Below are 27,987 nucleotides of genomic sequence, written 5' to 3'. Positions count from 1 at the left end.
TAGCCAATCTCCAAGGTCACCAGCAGTTCCTAACCACAGAAACCTTCGCCAATGTGCAGGCTTCCCCTCCTCGTCCTCTCTGGTGAACCCCGCTCTCTTCTCCACTCTGACTCTTCCTTTTCTGCCTCCTGTTAAGAGCCCCATTTCTCTTCCTGCCCCCTCCAAACACAAGTGATAACCAAGATTCCCTGTTCTTACCTCCATGTCCTTTCTTCTTCCCAGCGTCTGCTTTCCCCAGGCAGCAGGTACACTTTTTGCCTCCTCTCTGCTGGGCTCCCATCACTTTCCATAGTTCCTGGGAAATCCATGCTTCCCTTCCCTCCCCACAGCTCCAAGAACCTGTCCTGCCATCTTGCTCATGCCTCTGACTCCTCCCCCAGCCAATAAGCCCTTCACTACTACTCAGGAGAGGATGCCTTGCTGATTCCCCACCAGCCCCCAGTTGAGCCAGGCCTTAGCACCTTTGTTCTCTGACAATCACTTGCATCTGCTGGGCTATCTCTTAGGTGCTTCTTTGCCAATTAATCTGGGCTTCTCCAGCACACAGTACAGTGTGGCACAGGGCAGTACTCAATAAACAGGTCCCGTGGAAACCGGAGGGCTTCCCAGATGGTGCTAGTGGGAACCCGCCTGCCAATGCAGGAGATGAAAGAGATACAGGTTCGAACCCTGGGTCTGGAATATTCCCTGGAGGAGGAAATGGCAACCCCCTCCAATATTCTTGCCTAGAGAATCCCATGGACAGAGGAGCCTGATGGGCTACAGTCCGTGGAGTCACAAAGAGTTGGACACGACGGAAATGACTTCGCATGCAAGCACAGGGAAACTGTAACATTCCAAGGCCTTTTAGTCTCCTAACGGGTGCAGATGCTTTAGAGGTTTTGCACAGGTGTCTTTCAAAGCCAGGAAGGAATTTGGAGCTAGTTTCTATTTCTCCGTAGCATCTTAAATCTCTGGGATCTGGAAAACACTAAGAAAATGGCCAGTTCCCGCTTCAGAGTGATGGATGACCTCTTGCAAGTGCCTGTTGACCCCCAGAGGACCTGGTTGCCTGGGTGTTTCTAGCTTATATTCACTTTTAACCTATTTTTTTTTAAGTTTTATGAAATGCCTAGAATCGAGACAACCACATCTCACTTCCAAATCTTGCAACCCTTGACTATGTCCTCTCTGTGAAAGATGGGAGGACTCAGATATTTAGGCAAGGGTCACTGTCCGCCCCCACCCCAATCCTTCCACCAAATGATGGGATCCCAATATATTCCCAGGACCTTCCGGACCCTTGGCTTCATCAGGAATTTCATTTGTTCTCCCTCCAGGGCAATGGTCCAAGCATGCCTGCCTTTTTGTTAGACTATCATTTACTTATGACTAGCACACAAGCCAAATGATTGGAAAGTCCTGGGCTTTCAGCTAATTGAGAATGATACTTACCCTACCAGCTTACGAAGAAAAAAGCTAGATTCACCGAGTTATTTTAGTGACCAAGAAGAAGGTAACTCCCAAGAAAGTTCTGTTTTGTTGTTGTAGTAGTTTAGTTACTCAGTCATGTCCAACTCTTTGCGACCTCACAGACTGTAGCCCAATAGGCTCCTCTGTCCATGGGATTTCCCAGGCAAGAAAACTGGAGGGGGTTGCCATTTCCTTCTCCAGGCAATCTTCCAGACCCAGGGATCAAACCCGTATCTCCTGCATTGGCAGGCAGATTCTTTACCCCTGAGCCACCAGGGAAGCCAAGAAAGATCTAGGGAAACTTATTTAAATTCCCTAAAACTCTATTAACAGCAGAAGAGTTACTACTTCTGGTAGTTTCTGTCTTCATTACACAGAAAATCTTAGTAGTTGACTTGCCCTGCTGCTGCTGCTGCTGCTGCTAAGTTGCTTCAGTCGTGTCTGACTCTGTGTGACACCATAGACAGCAGCCCACCAGGCTCCCCCGTCCCTGGAATTCTCCAGGCAAGAACACTGGAGTGGGTTGCCATTTTCTTCTCCAATGCATGAAAGTGAAAAGTGAAAATGAAGTCGCTCAGTCGTGTCTGATTCTTAGCGACCCCATGGACTGCAGCCTTCCAGGCTCCTCCATCCATGGGATTTTCCAGGCAAGAGTACTGGAGTGGGTGCCATCGCCTTCTCCCCTGACTTGCCCTAGGAGTTCCTAACACATTTTTCTTTTGTGCTGCGCATCTGCTGGCCCACTAGCATTGGCTCTCTGATATACTGGCAGAACCTCCCAAAGCAAATAGGTCCCAAGCATCTCTTGGTCAGAAGTGGCTGGATTCCTTAGAGGCAGAAACATGACAATCTGAATGAATTGTTTATTTTCCTTCTGTAGGACTCACTAATCTTTGATCCTAGACATTCAGATGACCCTTTGCTCATTGACTTCCCTCCCCCATGCAAAGCCCAGCTTTACAGATCAATTTGGCATCAATCTGGGACTTTCCAGATGCTCCTCCATGCTGTGTCTGAATATAGCAATGTCATCAGAGTGGGCTGTGAAAACGTGTCCAGCTCACTTAATGGGCCATTAACCCATCTCTGCAAACAGGCTGGTGAGTCCCTCAGACCAGAGAGTGTAGTCAGTAAGCTCATATGCCCATCTGGTGCTACAAATGTTGCCGTCAATTTGGATTCCTCATTTTTTTTTGCCCCAAAACCTTCTCCTAAATCAGGAATTAAGATCCGTTTTTTAGTACCTAATCATCTAACAGTATGTTGAGTCTCAGTAACAGCTATACATCTGGTTTGATCATAGAATTTCATTTCCTCTGATTGACATGCAATATAATTACCATCTGGGCTTAGAAACCCAGGGGCTTGCAGAAGATCTTAGAGACTCTAGGCTTAACAGTTTCCACTTGTTCCTGTAAATGGACAGAGCAGGACAAGGCAACGAGCACTTTGAGGATCCTATCCATGTGAGGACTGAACCAAGTGTGTTCAAAAGTCCTTTTGAGTCCAACAAGTCTACGCTTATGACCGCACAAGTCACGCTGGGACTTGAACCCAGCAAAACCCCAGGATGGAACTTGAACCCACTCCTTTTTTTTCTTTTTTTTTTTTATGTGACTGCTCCAGGCCTTAGTTGCAGCACACTGGAGTTTTCATTCTCACATGCTAGATTTTCACTGTGGCATGTGGGAGTGAGTGTGTGCTCAGTCACTCAATCGAGTCTGACTCTTTTTGGCCCCATGGACTGTAGCCCTCTAGGCTCTTCGGTCATGGGATTCTCTAGGCAAGAATACTGGAGTGGGTTGCCATTTCCTCTTCCAAGGGATCTTCCTGACAGAGGGATCAATAGCCACGTTTCCTGTGCCTCCCTCATTGGCAGGCAGATTCTTTACCAAGGAGCCACCTGGGAAGCCCTTAGTAGCAGGATGAGGGATCTAATTTCCTGACCAGGGATGGAACCCAAGTGTCCTGCATTGGGAGTGCAGAGTCTTAACCACTGAATGACCAGGAAAGCCACTGTCTTTTAATTGAAATTGCACACCTGGTCTCAGGACTTAATGAAGCTTAGATTCTTTATGTCTCCTTGCACAAAGAATTCCGTAAGAGACAAAGTGATAGGTAATAAGTGGATTTATTTAGAGATACACATTCCATAGACAGAATGCAATCTGTCTCAAAAGGAGAGAATGGCCCTGGAAGAAATACATTTCACAGACAGAGTGTGGGCCATCTCAGAAGGCAAGAGGCCCCAGAATATGGGGTGGTTAGTTTTTATGGGCTGGGTGATTTCATGGGCTAATGAGTAGGAGAATTATTCGAGTTATTTTGGAAAAGGGGTAGAGATTTTCTGGAATTGGGCCGCCGCCCACTTTTTGATCTTTTACGATCAGCCTCTGAACTTTCATGGCGCCTGTAGGTGTGTCATTTATCACAGTGCTAATATCACAGCAAGCATATGAAGAGGCTCAAGGTTCACTGGAAGTCGAATCTTCCGCCATCTTTTATCTACTCATTAGCCCATGAAATCACCCAGCCCATAAAAACTAACCACCAGTTTATGTCGTATCCTCTAGGGCTATGTCATTTGATTAGAGGTTTTATCCTTCCCGCTTCCCTCCTATTTCACTTCTACTGACTTTCCCGGTGTTACCCATGCTTTCTGCTTCCTCCTTGACTCTGTAGAGTAGGGTTTCTCAGACTCTGTGGATATATTAAGCTGGATAATTATTTGTTGGGGTGCGAGGTGGGCTGTCCCTTACATTACAGGTTGTTTGCCAGTGTTCTTGTGAAATGGAGCCGGACCCTGGGGGTCCTCCTGGGTACAAGTCCTTTCTGTGTCCCCCAATTCTTGTTTGTAGGAAATAGGTCTCCTTCAGTCTCCTGAACCTGCCCTGAGTTCCAAAGGGAAGTTGCTAATCAGGGAAGGTAGGGGATGCCAAGAGCAGGGAGGAGCAGTCAAACAATAGTGCAGCCATTCTTGGTTCCCCTCAAGGAATATACATAACAATACCTTTGTGTTCAAAGGGCTGACTCATTAAAAAAGACCAGGATACTGGAAAAGTTGGAGGCAGGAAAAGAAGGGGATGATGGAGGATGAGATGATTGGATGGCGGCACCGACTCAATGGACGTGAGTTTGAGAAAACTCTGGGAGGTGGTGAAGGACAGGGAAGCCTGGCGTGCTGCAGTCTGTGGGTTGCAGAGTCAGACACGACTTAGCGACTGAATGACGACAACGACCTTTGAATTCCTCTGTGGGACCTACGGCCCCCACCCAGGTGGATGATGGTAACATCAGGCTGAGCACAAGATTCCTGGAACATCTGTTACCACCAGCCATTCAGAACAAAGTCACACACCCTGCAGCCTTCACCCCATATCTTGCCTATAAAAACTTCTCCACGAAATCCATCAGGGAGTTCGGGGCTTTTGAATAGGAGTCACCTGTTCACCTTGCTTCACAGCACCCCCAAGAGGAAATCAGGCAGAGAGGGTGGAAAGCAGACGGCGGACTCACATGCTGACCAGATGGAGAGACGGGGTCCTGAGAAGGGGGATTCTGGAGAGGTGCCCAGGGCTCTACACCTGAACCAGCTGGGGAGTAAGGTGATGTTCAGAGAGAGAGACAGAGCAAAAAGATAGACTTGGGGTGGAAAAAAGTAGGAGTGAAGTACTGATATATATGCTACAATCAGTACTTCATTCAAACCTGTTCCACACATACTGAAAAAGTATATCAGAAAAGAATTAAAGTCACCTGCTAGTAACAAACACCTGAAGTGACACCTTTAATAAGATGGAGATTTAGGAGTTCTCAGGTGGCTCAGTGGTAAAGAATCCACCTGCCAATGTAGGAGACTCAGGTCCTATCCCTGAGTCGGGAAGATCCCCAGGAGGAGGAAAAGGCAACTCACTGCAGTGTTCCTGCCTGGGAAATCCCGCGGACAGAGAGGAGCCTGCTGGGCTACAGTCTGTGGGGTCGCAAAAGAGTTGGACGAAACTTAGCAACTAAACAACAGTACCTGGTAGTCCACCGGTAGGATTCGGGCTTTCACTGCTGTGACATGGGTTCCGTCCCTGGTTGGGGAACTGAGATCCCACAAGCTGCGCTGTGTGTCCCCCGCCCACCAAAAGATGGAGATTTGATTCCTCACACAGAAGTCAGGAGGAGAAAGTGGGAGATGCTCAAGTGGAGGCATGAGCATGACCACATCTTGGAGAAGCTTGGCAGCAACAAAAGGAGGGCAGGGTCAGGGTGGTAAAGGCAAGCAGGAGAAGTCAGACTGAAGGACACGTTTTGAGGATTTGGTGGAACAGCTGTTGAAGCCTGTGATTTAAGCTGCATGCGTATCTCACTACTCGGTTAGAGATCAAGTTGGAAACCTTGCTCATAGAGGCACGTGTACCACTCTGAACACCCGGGTGGGAGTGTTTACTCCCCAGAGAGCCCCAGTGGGGCACACACGCATCTTCTCACATCCTGCACCTGTCCAACCAGAGCAGTAACTCCTGATGCCCTGTAAGCCAGGCACGGGCTCCTTGGTTTGGGGCTGTCTTGGTAGTCCAGTGTTAAGACTCCAAGCTTCCAATGCAGTGGGTGCAGGTTTGATCCCTGGTCCAGGAACTAAGATCCCACATGATGCATGGTGCAGCCAAAAAAAGTAAAAATTAAAAAAAAGACTCCAAGGTTTGATGAAGGGCTCTGCAGCTTCCTGCTCACCATGATGTCAAAGTCAGGCTGAAGTGGGGTTTTCATCTGACCCCAAAAACACAGAGAGGAGTGTTCGGGGTGAAGTGTGCTTGGGTGCTCAGTTGTTTCCGACTCTTTGCGGCCCCACAGGCTGTAGCCCGCCAGACTCCTCTGTCCATGGGATTTTCCAGGCAAGAATACTGGAGCAGGTTCCCATTTCCTTCTCCAGGGAATCTTCCTGAACCAGGGATTGAAGCTGTGTCTCCTGTGGTTCCTGCTTTACAGGTGGATTCTTTACCACTTGAGCATCCGGGAAGCCTGCAGCCAAAACAATAGGGAAAAAAAAAACGTGGAGGCAGAGGCTTCCAGGAGATTCCAATCAGAGATAGGAATGTGGGAGGGAAGGGTTAAGGCCAGGGCCAGTCAGGAAGGTACAGGAACATCATGATCAGGCTGGTGGTCTGGACGAGAGGTGGGAGATGCCAGGAGAGACAGAAGCTGCCGGGGTTCCTAGAGAGCTGGCAGGTCCACTGAATTGTGTTGGACAGTCCCAGATTATCCAACCTGTCTATATCCCAAAGGGTCTTAACCCCCTCCTTTCTACTTTTTTATTGGTGTATAGTTGATTTACAATGTTGTATTAATTTCTGCTCTACAGCAAGGTGACTCAGTTATTATATATACAAATTTTTAAATATTCTTTCCCATTATGGTTTATCCTAGGACATTGAATTTAGATCCCTATGCTATAGAGTAGGACTGTGTTGTCCATTCATTCTGTATGTAATAGCTTGCATCTACTCACCCTAAACTCCCAGTCCATCCTTCCTCCACCTCCTCCTAACCCTTGGCAACCATAAGTCTGTTCTCTATTTGATCCCTATTTTCTATAACTCATGCACTGATAGTGATGATGAATGTATGCAAGGTGAAAAACGAATCACACCAAGGTTGATCTTTACCAGGTGACCTTAGAATAACCATGCAGATTTAACTGCGTGACTACATGCTTTAACATCCCCAGTTTCTTAAATCACTCTGACCTCTCCCAGGCCTGATAAGAGAACAGAATAAAATGTTTCTTTATGGATGAGCTATGATGAGCTATATTTGGCTCCAAAAACCCAACAAAGACTATAACACTGTTTGTGCATTTTGTTAACTTGCTGGGTTACCTGGGTAACTTAACCTCACCTCTCTGAGCCCCAAATTTCTTTGTGAAATGACCGAGATGGGCCAGTTCGTTTTCTATTTCTTTCCAACTCTGAAATTCTATGAACTTAAGTAACTATATGTAAAACTGCTCCATGGTACTGAAGAGGTGCTTCAGAAGCTCTTGCATCGATTGGTACCAAAATAGATCATGCATGCATGCTCAGTCACGTCTTGACTCTTTGTGACCCCATGGATTGTAGCCTGCCAGGCTCCTCTGTCCATGGGATTATCCCAGCAAGAATACTTCAGCTGTTGCCATTTCCTCCTCCAGGGAATCTTCCCGATCCAGGGATCCAACCTGCACCTCCTGCTTCTCCTGTACTGTCAGGCGGATTCTTCACCACTGAGCAATCTGGAAAGCCCTAAAATAGACAGCAAAAGTACTTGATCTCTTCATTGCCTTGGACTAACAGATGTCCCTGGTCTTTCTCTTTCCTCCAACCTCTTTCTTGGCAGATGTGCATCCTCGAGTGTGAAGAGAAGGCCTTCACCAGCCCTCTCTGGACTCCATGCACCAAGGTCATGGCCAGGGGCTCCTGGCAGCTCAGCCCTGCTGACCCAGACCACGTGGCAGCTGCTCCGGACCAGCCCAGAGCCTCTGAGATGCAGCATCTGAAGCGAATGCCCCGGGTCAGGAGCCTCTTTCAAAGGCAGAAGAGGACAGAGCCCGGCCTGGAGGAGGTGGGGGAGATTGAGCAGAAACAGCTGCAGAAGCGGTTCGGGGGCTTCACCGGGGCCCGGAAGTCGGCCCGGAAGTTGGCCAACCAGAAGCGGTTCAGTGAGTTTATGCGGCAGTACCTGGTCCTGAGCATGCAGTCCAGCCAGCGTCGGCGCACCCTGCACCAGAATGGTAATGCGTAGCTGGAAGGGGAGCCCCTCCCGGCTGCACCGTCCACTTCAACCCATGAGTGAGTGGGGCCCCAATGAGCTGGGGGCAAGAAGAAACGTCCTCTACCCTGTCTTAACCTTCCTCCCCGGCGGGGGCAAACATGTTGGCACCCAAACACAGATACATACTCCACACCACTTCCTTCAGGGGTTCAGCTCCTAGGACTGCTCCAGCCCACCTTTTTTTTTTTTCTTTCTGGGAGCAAAAATTTTCCTGGGATTTCTCTGAACAGCTCACCACTGTGGTGAAGAGACTGGTTACCATGGGGATAATAGTAGTGTGTTAAGATAACTAATTCCTCTATGGCTCTTCAGGAGCTTAGTTACTATGGGGACAATGAAGTGGACCAAGCCTCCTATCAGGTTGCCATAGAAACCATTCACTCACCTTTCCCCGGAGACTTTAAGGACCCAGAGGACCTGCACTTAGCCATTTGCAGAGTCTGATCTATGTCTGTGATGTTGCTGTTTCACCTTCAAAGATGGCTTAGCTGTCCCCTCCCGTCCTCCCTCTATCTCAAGGTAACTGGCTTCCATGGCAACCTTTCAACTTTCCCACTCTCCCCCAGTCAAGGAGCTCTGGTTAGGAGCAGTTCTTGTTAGGACACTTTCTGTGTTTCTTTCTGCCACACATCACTTGTTCACCTGATCACTTTGGGCTGGTGGGCTGGTGCTTTGCAGCTGATGGCACCTGAGCAAGGTTTTGAGAATCTGGCCTTAATGACCTCAGTCACTTTTAGGAGAGGGACTAAAAGGATCATAATTTTTCCTCACTTTTTGCCTCTTTCCGGGTGCCATTTCTGGTTTTTTGTTGGTTGGTTGGTTGGTTTTCATTTTTATTTATTATTTTTGGCTGCGCAGGGTCTTTGTTGCTGCTTATGGGTTTTCTCTGGTTGTGGCGATGAGGGCTACTCTCTAGTTGCGGTGCACAGGCTTCTCACTGTGGCGGCGTCTTTTGTTGCAGAGCACGGGTTCTAGGGTGTGAGAGCTTCAGCAGTTGTGGAGTACAGGCTTAGTCGCCACACAGCATGTGGGCTCTTCCTGTACTAGGGATTAACCCACGTGCCCTTCCTTGGCAGGCAGATTCTTAACCACTGGACCACGAGGAAAGTGTCCAGGTGCCATTTCTGTCTTGTGTTTGCTTGCTTGCCCTTCCTCCTACCTCCCTGCCTGTCTGTTCTTACTCCCCCGGGCACTTGTTTATACATGTACCTACAATGCAGATCAGATCATAAATATCAGAGATCCTAACTTACTTCCCAGTCATTACAAACTCGGCTTTCCTCAGCCCATTAACCTACACATAACTTTGAGTGGCAGAGGGAACTAGCACAATGAACTTTTCTGAAAATCTAAGAGAATTCCAAGCATTAAGCATATGTGCCTTAATTCATATGGAGGAATATGATTATCTGCAGGATTTCATCTGAGCTTCCCTGGTGGCTCAGTGGTAAAGAATCTGCCTGGCAACGCAGGAGACATGGGTTCAATCCCTGCGTTGGGAAGATCCCCAGGAGGAGGAAATGGCAACCCACTCCAGTATTCTTGCCCGGAGAATCCCATGGACAGAGGAGCCTGGCAGGTTGCATGCAGTTCATGAGGTCGAAAAGAGTCAGACAGGCTCAGGCGCGCATGCGGTATCTCATATCTCTCCTTAAAGAGAGAAGCTTCCCCTAACAGAATGAACTATTCAGTTGGTCAGAAACTTTGCACAAACATTATCACCCAAGTGGGGGCTTTTGCCTGACAGAGAGGCATAAAAGCAAAAAGTTTGTGCATGGGCTCTTTTACTTTGCTTCCTATATGTCAAAGGTAGCCAGATGTTAATAATCCTCCTTCAATGTTTATTAATCCACATGTGAATCTTGAGCACCCACACTGCAGCAGGAAGGCAGCCCACACAACACTTTGCAGGTAGGCTAGCTTGTTTGCAAAACGCCCATTGCCAAATACGGATATATGTATTCAGTGGCGAGCCAAAGGCTGCCGTGTTTATTTTAGCAGAATGACTAATCTCTGAAGGGCCTGAATTAACCTGCACTGGTTTTGAAGTCATATTCTTGGATCCCTAATAAGCATTCATTTCTCCAAAGCCATATCTACACAGGACGTATTAAAAAATCTTTCAGAAATGGCATGGGCTGAATTCTTCCAAATCTTAAAGAAATTCTTCTTCTTTTTAAATTTTTAATTGGAGGATAATTGCTTTACAATATTGTGTTGGTTTCTGCCACATATTAACATGAGTCAGCCATAGGTATACATATGTTTCCCCCCTACTCCCGCCCCACCGAACCTTCCTCCTAAACTTTAGAGACATTCTTCTTTAAAGGGACCATCAAGGTACCCTGAAGACACATCTAAGTCTGATCTATGACCGTTTACCTTATAAAGAGTTTCAAATCAGTCACGTTAGCAGGAATCAATTTAGTTTTTAGAAAAATGATTTGAGCCCCTATTCAGGCAATTGGTTTTTCTAGTTTTCTATTAAGCCTCCAACTGAGAGGTACTGGAACATAACAGGTAACCAGCTTCTGCCTGTGGCTTTGCTCAAGATATAAAGTTCTTGATGGAAACGCTGGTGATATTAAGCAGCTCATCTGGGTATTATCGATCGCTCTCCTCCTGCGACCATCTTGCTGATTCTTTTTTCTACACATTCATGGCTGCTGAGTTCCTGTGTGGATGTGTATTTATGAGTCCCTTAAGCCTGTCTTTATTTGCCTGTACACACCCCAGCCAGCCCCACACATGCTTGAGATTTCTCCATGGCTCGGGGACTCCTATTGCCAGAGCTGTTCTGGACACCTGAGACACCCAACACCAGCCTATATTTAGAATGCTGGGCAGAACGGCGCCACCCAACACATGCGACGTGTGTGTGCGCGCTCAATCATGTCCCACTCTGTGACCTCATGGACTGCAGCCCCCCAGGCTCCTCTATCCATGGGATTCCCCAGGCAAGAATACTGGAGTGGGTTGCCACTTCCTCCTCCAGGGGATAGGACCCATGTCTCCTGTATTGGCAGGCAGGTTCCTTACCACTGAGCCACTGGGGAAGCAAACACTTGGGATAAAGAACCCTTATTCAGAAAGTGTAATGATGTCCTAGAAGGGAGGGACACTGGTATATATGGAATCGAGAAAAATGGTACAGAGGAACCTATTTGCAGGGTGGGAATAGACACGGACTGTAGGGAATGGACTTGTGGACACAGCAGGGAGAGGCGAGAGGTGGCACGGATTGAGACAGCAGCATTGACTATACCCACTGCCATGTAAAACAGCCAGTGGGAAGCTGCTGTATGGCACAGGGAGCTCAGCTCAGCGCTCTGTGACGACCGAGAAGGGCAGGATGGGGCGAGATGGGAAGGAGAGGTTCAGGAGGGAGCAGATATATGTATGCTTATAGCTGACTCACTTTGTTCCACGGCAAACACTAACAACATAATAAAGCAATGACACTCCAATAAAAAAATAACAAGTGGAATAAAAAAAGGGACACTGGGGTGCAGGACCAGTCCTAGAGAGACCTATGAAGAGTACGCGACTGATCCCGATACCTGCCGTCCGTTTTCCTGGCCCTATGCTCCCCTCCTGTCTTCCGCTGCCCCAGACTTTGACTTTCTAGATGGTGGAGAGTGAGCAGATTCATTCCTGGTGAGGAATCAGTGAAGTTAGCACTTGTAATAGAGCCACAAATGAGGGCTCTTTTTAGCCTGAAGAAATGAATTACTATACAGAGATTCCAAATACTGATACCAGGGATAAGAGAACTGTTTCTGGGCAGGAGGCTTCCCCTTTGTTCTCTTGGTTCTGACGCTAGATTACGGGCCAGGGAAACAGGTGTGTAGAGGGAGTCAGGGACCCCTTCTTGCTGCTTTTGGGGATAATTAAGTGGATTATAAAGCTTTTTTAAAAAAACATAATTTACTTGGCCGCACTGTACAACATGTGGGATCCTAGTTCCCTGACCAGGCCCTCTACATTTAGGGCTTCCCTGGTAGCTCAGCTGGTAAAGAATTCACCTGCAAGGCAAGAGACCCCCGTTCGATTCCTGGGTTGGGAAGATCCACTGGAGATGGGATAAACTACCCACTCCAGTATTCTTGGGCTTCCCTGGTGGCTCAGACGGTAAAGAATCCACCTGCAATGCAGGAGACCCGGGTTCGATTCCTGAGCTGGGAAGAACCCCTGGAGAATCGCATGGCAACCCACTCCAGTATTCTTACTTGCCTGGAGAATCCCCAAGGACAGAGGTGCCTGGTGGGCTACAGCGCGTGGGGTTGCAAAGAGTTGGACACGACAGCGACCAAGCACAGCCCAGCAGCCCTGCATTCAGAGCACGGAATCTTAACCTCTGGATCACCAGGAAAGCCCCAGATGATAGTTTTTCTTTGCCTCCTTTCTATTTCTCAGGCACTAGGGAAAATCGAATTGAAGGGACAGAAAAACTGTCAGATTTGCCGTTTTAATCTGCCATTAATTTGTCATTTTATGTCTCTCCAGGTGTCCGGGCGATCCCCAAAGCAGCATGTCTCCAGCCCCAAACCTGCCGGCTGGGCATCAGGACGCCTCCCTCCCCAAGGCACTGAGGCGAGCTTTGCCTCCAGGCTGCCACCCCAGGGTCCTGCCCCATCTGGTTGTCTTTCCCTCCCTGACTCCTCCTGGCCCCTCCCCATTCATGGCATGTTTCATGACAGCCCTGTTGCTACATCAGAGTGTATTTTTGTAATTCCTCCAGCTAACATTTAAACGGCCCCATCTCTCCTTCTCACTCACCTCTTCCCCCTTTGAGGTGGTGGGTTCAAGGAACAGGAAATCAAGCCTGGGGTTTTGACTCGTCACTGCCGTAACTTGTTTGTAAAAGAGCTGTTCTTTTTGACCGGTTGTTTTAAACAGATTTCTCCATTAAACTTCTACTGAGCAAATGGTTAGTAAATGGGTTGGCTGCTTCTTTAACTGAGAGCACAGACTCCAGATATACAGTCAGAGCTGCCTCTCCTGAGAGCCAGAGGCCAAACGCAGGTGACTCTGTTTTATGTCAAGTGTGTCGAGCAGGAACACCCCGACCGTGCTGGGTCCCCAGGTCCAAAGCCCGCTGCTGTGTGATTGGACCCAGCAGGCAGGATGGTGGAGGGGCCAGGCTACTGTACCCCACCCTCAGTTTCTGACTCACTAGAAAGTTGCATCTTTAACAATTTCCAGGTGATGTAGCATTTGCTGGTTTGGGACCCTCTGGATGGGGTCGAAACTAACTCAAAACATGTTAAGATGGGTAATATCAATTCAGCCAAGAAACCTCTGGTCCACCCAAATGGAGTGACTGAGGTGGGTCAAACTTCTATATAGATATATAGGGGGCCGTGGGAAATCAATAGGGAGGGTAAGGTGCTCTGTTGGGGAACTCGGGGCATGGTGGGGGCGCCTGGTGAGGTGAGGGGTTACTGGAACCCAGTGAGGACTGTAGCTCCCTCTAGTGGTCAGGAGGGAAACAGCCACTCACTGTGCAGGCTGGTACCATCAGCGAGATTGAACTCTCTCCTTTCCAACTCTAGCCCGGCGTCTCCTGTTGGTCAGACCCAACTGGGAGCCAGAAAGTTAGGGGTGCAGCCTAACTTTTGGATGCAGTCACAAAGGTGGACCTGGGAGGGTCCAGAGCTGCAAATGGACAATGTCCAGCCCAAAGGCAGTAAACCCCTTTAAAGGAGGGGTGCAGGAAGGCAGGGTGGGGGTGGCGGGCAGTGGCGGGAAATCGCAGCGATTCTTAGTCTGTCTTAGACCAAGTGGGGCAAGGACAGGGGAAGGGGGAGAAAGGGGCCCTCTAATCTACACCAAGGGGAGGGAAAGGCTAAGGACAACCTCTCCCACAGGCTGCTGATCTAGACTGACTTTGGCAGAAATCTAGTTCTTAGGTCTTCTTCTCTGAGCAGCTTCACACCTCCCTGCTGGGTGGTGTGTGTCCTAGAACCCCCTCCCAGGGCAAGACAGAGCTTTCTGGGCCAGCTCCCCTTCCACCCAGGCCAGCTCTGAACCAGCATCGTGGGCCATCAGAGGACACAAAACCCACGGGTTGACGGGGGTGGGGAGCAGGGTTAGCACGCGTTGCACAAGCAGAAGGTGGCTCCTTCTCTCCGTAGGCACTTGCCGGCTCCCCAGCAAATTTAGGTCCACAGCCGGGACCTTCTCCCCATCGTCAACAATGCAAGCAAGAGAGAAAATGGTTATTTTCCTAAATCAAGGAAGTCACTGATGTAAAAAGTAAAAAAACAGTGGTTGCTTTTATGAGGAAAGGAGGAATAGCACCTAGCTAGAGGGCTTCCCCAGTGGCTCAGATGGTAAAGAATCTGCCTGCAATGCGGGAGACCTGGGTTTGATCCCTGGGTTGGGAAGATCCCCTGAAGGAGGGCATCGGAACTCACTCTAGTATTCTTGCCTAGGGAATCCCCATGGACAGAGGAGCCTGGCGGGCAACAGTCCATAGGGTCAAACAGTCAGACACGACTGAGCGACTAAGCACAACACAGAGGTACGATGGCAGTTTCTGGAATGCTGGCCACGATCTGTTTTTTGAAGGAATGGTGGATACTTAGGTGTTTGCACTGTAATAAACCATTAAACTGTAAAAATTAAAATTAGAGATTAGGAAGAAAAAAAAAAGAAACTGGTTATCTCCTAGATTACAATCCTAACGCTATTATTTTCCAGATGATGACTTTGGGCAAGTTTTCTAACCTCTGGGCCTCACTTTCCTCACCTGTAAAATGGGAGTGATGAAATGAAAATAAATTAATAAATTTTAAAAATATTTTATTTTAAAAATAAAATAAAAATGGGACTGACAACAGTAATTCCTTTGTGGGTTTATCCATGTAAGCGCTTGGCCAGGTCCCTGATAATGTTGCCTGCTGTTACTATAAGCAAAGGAGTGTACACACTTCTCCCCCGGGGCTATTGCTTGCTTAACACCAAGGACAAAGATAATCTTATCCTTTGCAGGGCGAGAGGGCGGAGGGACAGGCACACATCAAATCAGACAATGTACCATTTTATTCCTTATAAAATATATTTCATATTGCTGTAAAAACATTATATTTCACATTTTTAAAAAAATTTTTAACAGTAAAAATAATACTTGGAAGACAGCTGGGGGAAAAGGCGCCAATAAAGACAAGTTCACAGATGGGATTTATCTCCCTCTCCTTTTTTTCTTTTTGCCCCTGGTAAAGTCAGAACCAGTGAGGACCAGAAAGTAACAGGACAGATTTCTTCCGAAAAGTCAGAGTTTCCACATCCAAATCCATTATGTCCTTCAAAGAATCTAGCCTCGGGCCAACTGCAACCTTGTGGATGTTGCTCAGAATGTGTTCTGAAATTACAGGATTGCTTTCACAGCCAGCTTCAAAGTCAGATTATTAAATCTAAGCCATTTTACTCACCCGTTGGTCCTTGTGTTCTGCACCTGTGACCTCACTTGACCACCAGGAAATGGCAAGTCACTCCAGTCTTCTTGCCCGGGAAATCCCACGAACAAGAAGAGCCTGTAGGGCTACCATGAGGTTGCAAAGAGTCAGACAGGACTCAGTGACTCCACCACTACACCACCACTATTCACTGGACTCTCTTCGCACTGAAGCGCAAGCATGGGTGCAGATTCAGTATCATTAAGGCTGCTCAAAGCAGGCACCACAGACTCCAAAGGTACTTCCAAAATATTGGGAATAAGCATAACATCCCCGGAGTAAAGAGTTTCCCAAGACGCTTGCTTTGCCAATCCGTCCTGTTAGTTTCCAAAGCGCACCTGTCGCCTCTTACCTTCCATCAGGTTCTGCCTCCCAGGATGGGCCAGGAAGTAGGGAGAAATACAGAGATGAAGAAAACAGGCGTGATGGTGGGGTCAGTTCACAAACCACCCCCTGCCCTCTGAGAAGAGACGAATGGGACAACCCCAGGACAGACCACACGTCAAGAACCCGCACGACAGCCACAGACGGAGCAGTGGGAGGAGAGAGGCTGGAGGAGGCCACCACCACCGGGAAGGAGGCCGGAGCAAAGGCCGACAGGGAAAGCCGCACCAGAATGTTAAAAAAAACAAGAACCTCAGTTTTGAAATTGTTGCATCAATTTCTTCTCTCTTCCTTTTCTGCCCTGTGCAGCAGTGAGGCGACAAGCCTGCCTTACTTAGAGAAAATCTTGATATCCAGTTGTACCTACATGGTCCAAACTGAGGAGGAAATGAAAATAGTGTCTCCAAAGGGGAGACCCAGCAAAGGCTTTGAGTAAGGAGGAAAGGGGAGACGCTGCTGGGCAGAGCTCCCCCCACCCCCGTCTCAAAGGCCCCCTCCTCACACAGGTAGGACCTACAGGTGCACAGGGCGCGAAGCCGGGAGTCAGCTTTGGGAAGCTGGGAGCTTGAAGGAGCGGGAGGAAGAACCCAGCACCTCTTGCTGGCTTGATTTCCAGCTTTACCGAGGGACAGAATTCCACATACATTTTTTTTTTTTTTACTAAGTTATAAAAATATACCCCATCACCACCAAAGACACTCATGTGTAAGAGTGCCTTTCCCTTCTGTCACCAAACCCAGGTCACCATCACCCTTCACACCATCATACCCCCTATTCCCGTCTGCCAGTTTCCAACATGCGTGTCACAGATGGAAACGCATCTATCGGGTTCCTGCAGCCAGGTGAGCCTGCCTGGACGGGAAGGACAGCCTTGCTCACAGCCAAAGCCTGGATGCCGCTGTGCAAGCCCCAGAGAGCTGGCCTCATGGTAGAGTTCCCTGAGCCCCTGACATTTGGGACGTGGGCCCTGAGGAGTCCCCCAGACCAGTCCCGCTCGGCAGAAAGGTGAGGCTTTGAGCCAAAAACATACCCTCCCCCAGCCCTGCTCGCCCAGGCACAGAACCCCCTGCCTCTACTCATCCCTCCTCAACAAAAATGGATTTACGTATTCAGCTCTCAGGTCACGCAGTTCGGGGTCCCCTCCATTCCTGAGGTCTCCAGTAGATGCTAAATCAACCCCAGTTCCCGTCACATGACCTCCTCAGGCCCCCTAACCTCCCCAGAAAAGACGCCCAGCAGGTGTCTGGAACCACGACACCACATCCAACTGACCCTCCCCATCACACTGACTGGACCCCGCAGAAGCCCCCTGAAGAGTCCTGTCCTGCCTGTCACCTTAGGAAGAAAACCAGACGGTCCCCAAAGGGCCAGGTGAGCCCGTGGAGCCACAGGACAGCTCTGTGCCCTCTCACCGTGGCAGGAGCTGCCACCTACCTTTCTCTCTGTTCTCTTCACCAGCCCGGCCCTATGGCCTTGGAGGAACACGGGAAAATCCCTGGTTCCCATGAGACGAAGAGGGATCTACCTCAGGGCAGGATCTCTCGGCCAAAGGGGGAATCTTTAATCAGAAAGAGGCTCCTGAATACACCGTAAGTGAAAACAAAGTGTTTCTGAGGGGGTGTCTTCCAGAGCTGGTGGGGAGGGGTGGGTGTGGGTTCACTCGGGGAACAGCGAAGAACTCTCGCCCAGTTTTATACCGTCTGGTCTCTTTTCAAGGAAAGAGTGGGCAAGGGAGTCTTGATCTGCCACACTGTACGACGTGAATTCTTTTTAGCCTTTTGGCTCAGCTTCCTGGGGACAGTCTTTTTACAAACCTACGCGTCTGGGCTTGGAGAAGAGGCCACACCGTATCTGTTGGGCTGCAACCTGACCTGAGGGACCCCACATCGGAGCAGCTGGCACCAGAAAAAGAGCTTTCCTTGCATTCTGATGGAAGCTGCTGGGGGAGGACAATCTCTCCCTTCTCCTAGATCTGGGTGGAGAAAGGGGGCCGGCTGCACCTCAAAAAGCTCACACATCAGTCCCGTCTTCCCACCCCAGCCTCAGCAGGTCCTGTTCTCTGGGTCATCAGCCAGAAATCTTTTTTCTAAAAAAAAAAAAACAAAAGTAAATCCATGTTGCTCAAAGTCCCTTCTGAAAGAGTGGAGAAAGCAAAGAATCCACCAGCTCAGCAGGAAACACAATGAGCTGTCCCTTCCTTCCATACGGTACACATTAATCCCCTAGGGAGATAGGCTGTGGGGAGGAGAGGAGGGGGAGTCATTTCTTTGGTCTCTGGTTTGCTGCAGAATACCCTTGGTCAGTTTTGGCTCTCTCTTATTTTAGGGGAAAAAAAAATAATTTTTTTGTTTCTATTTAAAAAAAAAAAACTAAAACATTTGTTTTGAGTATTCAACCTTAGCCAATAGAGCCCAAACTCCCCATGTCCACTCTGTAGCTTTTAGGCTTCTGCTGTGGGCTTGGGACCCATCTGCCTGTGTCCCCAGGCCACCGGGAGGGGCCGTGGTTCAGTCCAGGAAGCGCTGGCAGGCCTTCTTCCAGCGGCAGGCGGTGCACCACTGGTCCCGGTGCTCAATGCCGTACACCTTGCGGCACTTCTTAGCTTCCCCGCGGGCTTTCCTACAAGAAGGGTCAATGAGGGGATGGTCACCCGCTGGCCAGCCAGCAAGGGGGCCACCAGGGCCGGAAGACCGACCGCCTCCCTCGCATCTGAGACGTCCCCCACTGGCTCCCTGGGACCAACCCTAGGGACGAGGGGCGGGTGGGGACAGGAGCCCCCAAGGAGATCTCGGGAGAGGACAGGCTCACCTGGTGGTGCTCTGGGCCCGAGGTGGAGACGTGACGATCAGGTGAGACTTCATGGCAGGGGGCGGCTGCTGGGGCTCGCTGAAGCTTAGCGACCGGCTCCGGACCTGGGCACAAGGAGAGGGGCTGTGAGCACGAGGGCAGAAGTGCAAGGCAAAAGGACCATCCCGGGGGACAGCCAGCTACCCCCACCCCACCTTGTGCCAGGAGGCCCTCTCTAGAAGGAGATTTCAGGGACAGGTGAGCAGGGATCGAGGAGGGAGTGGAGGTGGAGAGGCAGGAGCCAGCCTTGAAAGGCACACTGCAGCTAGGGGAAGGGGCTCCAAGCAGGAGAGCCACTTGGCCTGGCCCCCTCGTGGGCTGCCACCTGCAGATTTAGAAGAAGCTACCATACTGGGGCAGAAAGAGGGACAGCACAGCCTCAGCGGCACCTTTGGGTATGTGGGTTTTACAGTGTGCGGTGATGCCTTCCTGCAGGAGGCATTTCAGACTGCAACACCCTAAGGGTCTCTCAGTCGTATCCAACTCTTCGCAACACCATGGACTGTAGACCGCCAGGCTCTTCTGTCCATGGGGATTCAAAATAACTTACAATTTATTTCAGTTTGGGGGCAAGCAACCTAAGGCGCTGGTCTGCGGTGGCCCGGGGAGCTCTGATCCACCTGCACAGCCCCCCACGCGCCCCTCTCTCCTTTCTCACCCTCCCTCTGCCCCTCCAGCTTCCCCATGTCCTCTCCCTCCTCCTCTTGGCATCAAAACCTTACCAAGCACCCCCAGGGGCTCAGAACTAAACAGAGCGCTGATCCCACCTGGCCTCACGATCTTGGCAATAAACTTCATCTTGGTGCTCCTCGCCAGCACGCCCCTCCCACATTCTATTGGCACCTATGACTCTCGGTGGTGGTGGGGCGGGGGGGGAGGGGGGCGGTGGGCAAGGGTATGAAGACCTTCAAGAAGCTGGGGTGCAGGAGGCACTGAGCTCGGGGGAAAGGCCTCCAGCACGGGGTGTGTGTGGCTGAGCCCTCAGCTGGTTCCAGGGCCCCTGGAAGGGCTGAGGGGCCTGGAGCGCTGGCGCACTCACCGGGGACAGGGAGGAGGTGCTGGAGGGGGCAGCAGCCCAGCTGATGCTGGTGTAGATGTGTGGGGAGACCGGGATCTGGAAAGGCGGCAGAGCCTGTGGAGACAGAGTGCGTTGGCCAGGGCCCAGCTCAGGAAGCTCTCAGGGCCCTCTTCCCACTCCAGTGACCTCATGGTCTGCAGCAACAGCAACCTCACACTAAAAAGTCCTGGGACACCCCAAAATGCTCCTCCTGAGAGAAATAGCAGAGCACTGGCTCTCTGGAGTCGTCTTTGTCTCGGGCTCCAGGCTTTTTTTGGAGCTCCCCTCTTGGAGCTGGTTTACGTGCCAGCCTCATGACTTAATCATCTCCACAGATTAACTTCTTGGCGGCATCACCTACGAAGAACATGCTCGGGGCAGCTCCCCCAGAAATTCAGCCTTGTGAGTTGGGGCACAGGCACTGTGCTAAGTGCCTGCCACCCCTGGGGCAACCGCATGGAAGCAGCGACTCTCCAGGTCAAGGTTTGTTTCTAAAATCACCAACCGCCCTTTCCAGGTCTCATGTCACAGGGACAGCTGGCGGCCTGAAGGGCCACCTGAGTTGAAATAGCTGAGTGACCACTCATGACCACTCATTCTAATGAGAAGGAGAGCTGGCTTGCTCTCTAAAGGCTTTCCGACGGAAAGCACTGCTTCTTAATTACTAACTTGCAAATAAGCCTACAGTCGGAAAAAAACAGGCAGTAGGCATCAAAGGATTTTAAGAAAAACTTGCACATGGCAAACAGAGTCTTCGGCACCTACTACATGCAGTAAAAACCACCCTAAATGCCACCCGCTCCATGACTGCTTTCCCAACCCAACGGGCATAATACCTTGGTCTTTACAGCTATTGTTGCTTAGTCACTAACTTATGTCCGACTTGTGAACTGTACCCTGCCTCCTCTGTCCATGGGATTTCCCAGGTAAGAATACTGGAGCCAGTTGCCACCTCCTTCTCCAGAGGATCTTCCCAACCCAGGGATCGAACCCGAATCGCCTGCATTGGCAGGTGGATTCTTTACCACTGAGCCACCAGGGAAGCCTGGTCCTTCCTGTACCCACAACAATTGCTTGTGCCTCCAGTAAGATATTTTAACTACTTATTATAATTAATCGTAGTTACATATTCATTTCTCTCTCCAGCTAAACTGTACACTTCACAAGCTCAAGAATTATATATCTTACTCTATCTGCAAAGCTTATCCTGCAGCTTGACACACAGTATGTATTCAAAAAACTGAGGGCCAGATTATTTAATGTAGTACAGTTCTGAGAATTGGGGATTTGCTCTCGGAAACCCTACTACACTAGTCTATCCCCTCTTATAACCAACAATGGACCAATTCCCCTATCCAAATCTATCAACCTGGTTACTTAGGGATTCAGCCAGATTTCTTAACCACTGGATTCAGCCAGATTCAGTAACCACTCATTACAGTCATCAAGGTACAACTCTGGAATTCCTGTGTTTATTGAGTGTGAAGTCATTTTCCTTATAGAAGCAAGAGATAGGTAATTCAGCTGAGGACTCAGCCTCCAATCAGTGTGGTCAGTGGCCTGTGATCAGGCTGACCAGTGACAGGCACGGAATCCCTCATGGCCCCTAGGCTGAGGTCCCAGGGGGTCCCCATACCTGGTATGCATGGTCGGCCTGAATGTGCCAGAAGGAGCCAGGAGCTGACTTGCTGAGAGCACCAGAGGGCAGGTAAGACTCCAGGCCAGGGTGATCCGGGCCTGAGGACTGGGCTTTGGGAGGAGGCGGTGGGGGCAGGATGGTGAGGGGCGGGCTGGTCACGCTGGGGGTCGGAGCCGAGTCGGCGGTGGGGACGCCAGCCGCAGCAGCTTCCCCCTTCATCTGCACCTCTGTGTAGTAGAAATCCTCCTCCCGCTTGAACTGGTCGGAGTCCACGGTGTCCCTGCAGGGGAGGGAGATGCGGTGACAACCAGCGACAAGCTGCCCTGGTCCAAACACAGGGGACAGCGAGGCACGAGGGGGAGTGCCTGCTCAGGGCCACCAGCAGGTCACAGGAGAAGCCCAGAGGACAGGTGGGAGCCCAGGTCCAGACATGGGCTCCCAGGGATTGTTGCACCCTGGCACGTCAAGGGGAATTATTTTTCCTAGCACCGAAGGCTTCTCCTCTGGCCAGATCTGCTTCACACTTTGCCCTGGGTCCTCTCTGGACCCCACTCACTCGCGGTCACTCTCTCCAGCAGGGGAAGGACTATGAGTCGGTCCCCTTGGCCTTCTGCAGCCCCGGCTCCGGCTGTCAGTGCGAGGGGAGCCCCAGCTCCCCAAGGGGAAGCAACAGGCTCTAAGTAACTAACCACCCTCTATGTGCCCAGAACTGAACCATCTTCCTTCCGGGGTGAGAAGACATACCCATCAACAGCATCACCCACCACCGGAGGAGGGCCTCCTTCCCAGCAAAGACCCCAGCAAAGGGGCTGTTCCACGGGGCCCAGGATCAGGGATGGGTGGGGTCCTCAGCCAGCCAGTTTCTCAGAAGCATTTGGGGGCGTGGGTCTCGGGGAATCAGCGGGTGGAGGAGGGCTGAAGAACGCCCTAGACAGAGGAGCTCTGCGTGCATACCCACCCCAGGTGGAGGGCTTTCACGTGTCGTTTGATGCCCACGATGGAGCGCAGGACTTTGCCACAGCTGGGCCACAGGCACTTGTACATCACCTTCACCGAGTTCTGGAGGGAAAGGAACAGGGATGAGGAGGTCATGTCCCCCCTCTCAGCCTCACCCAGTGGGGCTCCAGTCACATCCAACAGGACCCAGCAGAAGGCTCAATCGAGACTTCGAGAAGGCTAAACGGGTTCCCAGAGACCAGAAAGACTGACAAACAGGGGCAGAGAGCTGGTCCTGGGGGCCGGCATCGGTCTGCATGGGGGTGGGCTGGCGGGAGGGGGATGGAGGAGAGGAGATGGGCTGGGGGAGGGGAGATAGGCTAGGGGACAGGGGAAGACCTGACGGAGGTCTCTGCAGGGGAGCTGGGTTGGGCAGAGGTGCAAAGGCCAACGATGCGGCATTGGAGAGGAGGGGCGGGCTTCTGGGAATATCAAGAGGAAAGAGAAGCAGCAAAAGAGAGCTGAAATGATGGTCCAGGGCCTGGGACTCGGCTCCCAATGCAGGGGGGCCGGGGTTCGATCCCTGGTTGGGGGGAACTAGATCCCACATGCCACAACCACGATCTGGTGCAGCCTAATTAATTAATTAATTTTTTAAAAAATGGATCACTGAAACAGGATGGGGCCCGAGAAGGCCCGGGAAACCAGGCCTGGCCCCTCTGTGGCTGAGCTTGAAAGCTCAAGCTACTCACCTTTCTTTTTCGGGGAGCTGGTTCATCCAACAGGAAAGCGTCTGGGTCGGTCTCAAATCCATTATCAGTCTGGGGAGAGCCGAAGGCATCCCCCAGGTACTTGGGGCTGGCCTGGGGGTGGGGGGGCGAGGGGGTGGAGACGCCGCTGCTCCCACTCCAGTGCCCGCTGGTGGTGCTGCTGCCGCTGTCCGACACGTCGCCGCTCTCCTTCCACGGATCGCAGGCCGTGCGGGAGGCTGGAGGGGAGAAGACAGAGGATGCTCGGTGCCTGTCCCTTTGCTCATGCCAGATTCTGCACAGACAGCCCAGGTCGGGGGCAGGACACTCTAGTTTAGACTCTGGGTTCCTGGGCTTCCCTGGTGGCACAGTGGTAAAGAATCCACCTGCCAATGCAGGAGACACAGATTTGATGCCTGGTCTGGGCAGATCCCACAGGCCAAGGAAGAACTAAGCCTGTGTGCCTCAACTGCTGAGCCTGTGCTCTAGAGCCTAGGAGCTGTAATGACTGAAGCCCGAGCACCCTGGAGCCTGTGCTCTGCAACAGGAGAAGCTGGCTCACTGCAGCTAGAGCGTAGCCCCCAGCTGCCACAACTAGAGAAAAGCCTGAGCAGCAACAAAGACCCAGCATGGCCAAAAATAGGTACATAAATAAAAATTATTTTCTTAAAAAAGCTGGGTTTCTGAATCTAATGCCGGGTTCTGCTTGCCTGGCTCTGTATTCCAAGGGGGAAAATAAAAAACTGACAAAGTACCCCTTCCCTAACAAACCCCTCCCCTTTCTGGGCTTCAGTAAAAATGAGGAATGGGTCCCTTCATTGCAGCACTGTCTGTGGGTGGCAGACTGCTCTGTATCAGGGACCCTTCCTGCCACAGCTGTGCTGATCATCACTGACCGCCAGACACACTCTGTAGCTGTATTTTGTGCGCAGGTGTCCCCCAGTTTTCAAAAGTTCAATTTATACCTTTTCCTTCATATGCAAGACCTGCGGTCTGCCCTCCAAATCCCCAGTTTCCGCACTGAAAATATTTAGGAAAAAGAATTCCAGAAAGATCCCCACAGCAACACTTGAATTTGCCACACAGCAATGAAACATTTAAACAGCAACATTTAAAAGGCATTTACATTGTCTTTCCAACTACTTACAACGTTGTACACAGCATCTGCCTTGTGTTAGGTATTATAAGTAACCTAGAGATGATTGACAATATGCAGGAGAATGTTCATAGCTTAGATGCCAGTACAATGCTGTTTTACACAAGGGACTTGAGTATCCATGGATCTGGGTATCCGCACGGGTCCTAGAACCAATCCCCCATGAATACAGAGTGACAACCTGACATCAGGACTTGTTTTCACTGAAAGAAATCTAAGGAGGACTTTCACTTTATGAAAAAAGGTGACAATAGTTTTCAATGCTGGTTCTGCAGCGAGCTGTTAAAGAGGCAGGGTGCCCCAAACAGTGAGAGTGGCCCCACCAAGCCCCTTCCTAGGAACACACTCAGCATCTCAGCACCAGCCCCCAGAGCTTTGAACTGAACCTGCGAGTATCTGTGCTTTATCACAATGTACTTTGTGCATCCATTAGCAAGAGGCGTCCTAAGGTAATGGTTTCTTTGCCTTATACCATTTCAGTTTTTGAAAGTTTTCACAGAAATGCCCTACTTTCAGATAGCAGGGGACACCTGTATTAATGGAAAGATAACCTAATCAAAATGTACCTCTCACTTTAAAGGCAGGGGGAGAACAGGGAGAGGGGAGAGGAAAAGCCTCTCCTGCCCCCACCCCGCCCCCGCGCACAGACAAACTGGCTGGGTACCACTTGGGAAGTTTTCCCGGGAGTTGAGTAGGATGCAGAGGCCAGGAGAAGGGCTTGTTAACCAGGCTTTCTTAAAAGATGCCTTTTGATAATTTAAACCCAGGTAAGTACATCAAAACCTGCGTGAGAAAAGAAACCATTCAGCCAGCTCTCATAGCTGTCGGGAGGTGAAGACTTTACCAGAGCTGGCTCCTGCTTTTATCCACAGGGAACACGTTTAGAGCAGGAAAGACAAGCTCCGCGAACAGTTCAGACTCATCACGAGATGACAGGAGGCCTGCTTGCCCAACAGGGCCTGAACTCGCTGCCCTGCTCCCAGCAACGCGTCTGAACAGGAAGACCACAGTCAGACCTGTGAAATTTTCAGTTTTTAAACTGCCTCCCTTTGGGTTGCTTTAAGCCCAACGCCCAACCCAGACTCTTCCGTGCCTAGGCCATAAACCTGTACTGACAGCTTATTGACCAGAGACCCATTAATACGTCTTTTGTTACCCAAACATTATTGATCAGAGATGTTTCAGTATTCACTGACGTAACAAATCGGTGGTCACTGGCATTAGGTTCTGCAAAAATTCTTGGGTCAATAATGTGCTAATTTACACCATTTTGTTGTTGTTGTTCAGTCTCTAAGTTGTTTCTGACTTTTTTCGATCCCATGGACTACAGCCCACCAGGCTTCTATGTCTGTGGGATTTTCCAGGCACGAATACTGGAGTGTTGCCATTTCCTACTCTAGGAGATCTTTCTGACCCAGGTATTGAACCTGCATCCCCTGCATTGGCTAGCGGGCACTGGCAGGTGAATTCTTTATCAATGAGCTACTAGAGAAGCCCAATTTATACTAGAGGACAACCTGAAATTTTGATACACAGAAATAGCAAGAAAAGGGGAAAAACCTGTGACACATTCAGGTATGGTGGCCTTGTCCCCAAGCCCCAACTCCACATGGGCAGTGGTCCACAAGGCCTCCTTACCCTGGATTCTGAGACCATCTACCACATCCCCTGAGGCCAGGATAAGCATCCCACTGCTTTCCTCTCCTCCTACTCCATATTCCAAACCACTTTCAGGCTAACCTAGACACCCAGCATTCCATGTTTCCAATGCAGACTCTCCTTATTTAAGTCTCAGATGTTAGGAGAAGCCTGCCCAAACAGTGTGGGCCAAATGAACTCTGCCGTCCCTAAGCATCACTGTCAAGTCTCAAAGGTATGACTTCCTGGAAATTGAGAGTTTATGACATCTACACATGAGGCTAAAAATAGCGTAGCCCTTCAGGAAAGAAATCAGGGGCCACCAATGATTCTCATAAGTCCACTAAGGAAACCCATCAGGGAGAGCTGGGCGAAGGGGAAGAATGCTACATCTAGCATCAGAACAGGAAAAGGAAGAGGCCTGCCCCACAACACAGCAGTCTTCCACGGAGGAACCACTCAAGTGGCTCAGGGCCAACCCTGGCAAATTGGCACCTAAGGAAAAATACAAAACAAAGCTAAAAAGTGAAACTCATGAATTAACCTGTATCTTATAAGTGAAACAAAGTTTTAGTCGCTCAGTCATGTCCGACTCTTTGCAACCCCATGGACTGTAGCCCACCAGGCTCCTCTGTCCATGGGATTCTCCAGGCAAGAATACTGGAGTGGTTGCCATTTCTTGACCCAGGGATCGACCTTGGGTCTCCTGCACTGCAGGCAGATTCTTTACCATCTGAGCCACTATGGAAGCCCCATATACCTTATAAGAGGAACATAAATCACTCCACCTTAGATCATACAATTTTCTAGGACAGGGTCAACAGAGATTCTGTACCAGGAAAACAAAGTATTCCCTGGCCAATGTACCCTGAACGTCTAAGAAATCCTTGTTCACACCTTCTGCTCTCCACAGGCCCAAGCAGAGCCATCCTAACAACACAGACACCAGGAGGAACGGGTGGTGCGAGCAAGGTTTGGTTGTTGTAGAGACCTCACCTTCCAGACTACTCAACATAATTAGCTGCCAAGGGGGTCTTATCTTCCCACTTACTTCAAAAGAAGACCAGAAATATGTTGTTATGGGAAAACACCTTTAACAGACAAAAAAAAATGTTTATCAAAGGGAACTTAAGATATCACAGCATATTATCAGTTAGATGAGTATATGCTAGCATTGGGGTGTGTGTGTGAACATATATGAATGGATTATACACACACACATACACACACACACATACAAGCTGAGGGGAATTTCAGTCAATGATTTTCTTTCCCTTTATGGTATTTTCCTGGATCTTCTTCCTGTTGACCAACCTCCTCAATCTCCTAAACTTGTGGAGTTTCCTGAGAACTTAAAACTGACTCTATGGGACTTCCCTGGAGGTCTAGTGGCTAAGACTCTGAGCTCCCAATGCAAGGGGCCGAGGTTCAATTTCTGGTCAGGGAACTAGATTCCTCATGCCAGAACTAAGAGTTCCCATGCCACAGCTAAAATTCAGCACAACCAAATAAATGAATAATTTTTAACTGACTCCTCTCCTCCTGTGTTGCTGGTGTGGGCCCCAGGTGTTCACAGAACGGGTGTGTGATGCTCTGCCCCTCAACTGGTGCGGTCAAACTGCAATAGCTTCTTCTAGCAGTCTAGCCATTGATGACAGGCCTTGGGTGAAATAAGTAAATCTTATCACTTCCTTAAATTTATTTTCTAAGTAGGGAGATTACTTATGAGGGATGCTTTGTAAAGGCCACTTTCCACCTGGTATGTTCAAAACTGACTCCATTATTTTCCTATAAGCTTTTAAGAAGCTCACGATTCAGTTAGATCTCACCAACGAAAAAGTTATTCCCTGGGAGTAAGTTAGGCCAGCCAGATA

General features: G+C 50.0%; 2 protein-coding genes across 8 annotated transcripts in view; one reads left to right on the top strand and one right to left on the bottom strand.

The window, feature by feature from the left end:
- The window catches only part of PNOC (prepronociceptin), a 29,345-nt gene extending 16,165 nt beyond the window's left edge, over positions 1–13,180 (top strand). For 2 of the 3 annotated variants that reach the window (XM_061425056.1, XM_061425054.1), the window contains exons 3-4: positions 7,813–8,206; positions 12,754–13,180. In XM_061425056.1, coding sequence (XP_061281040.1) covers positions 7,813–8,206; positions 12,754–12,839 — 480 coding nt within the window. In that variant the 3' untranslated portion in view covers positions 12,840–13,180. Of the gene's footprint in view, positions 1–7,812; positions 8,265–12,753 lie in introns of all 3 variants that reach the window. The other variant, XM_061425055.1, reaches the window with a different exon arrangement.
- Positions 13,181–15,276: 2,096 nt separating this feature from the next.
- ZNF395 (zinc finger protein 395) overlaps positions 15,277–27,987 on the bottom strand; it is a 67,622-nt gene continuing 54,911 nt past the window's right edge. For all 5 annotated transcript variants that reach the window (XM_061425049.1, XM_061425046.1, XM_061425047.1 and 2 more), the window contains 6 exons: positions 23,323–23,558; positions 22,593–22,693; positions 21,632–21,914; positions 19,978–20,070; positions 18,900–19,003; positions 15,277–18,710 (listed from right to left, as the gene is read on the bottom strand). In XM_061425049.1, the coding sequence (XP_061281033.1) occupies positions 18,599–18,710; positions 18,900–19,003; positions 19,978–20,070; positions 21,632–21,914; positions 22,593–22,693; positions 23,323–23,558 (929 nt within the window). In that variant the 3' untranslated portion in view covers positions 15,277–18,598. The remainder of the gene's footprint in view (positions 18,711–18,899; positions 19,004–19,977; positions 20,071–21,631; positions 21,915–22,592; positions 22,694–23,322; positions 23,559–27,987) is intronic.

Source organism: Bos javanicus, chromosome 8 (assembly GCF_032452875.1).
Source record: "Bos javanicus breed banteng chromosome 8, ARS-OSU_banteng_1.0, whole genome shotgun sequence".
In the NCBI taxonomy this organism is placed as follows: Eukaryota; Metazoa; Chordata; class Mammalia; order Artiodactyla; family Bovidae; genus Bos; species Bos javanicus.
This window is presented reverse-complemented; position numbering and strand designations above follow the sequence as displayed.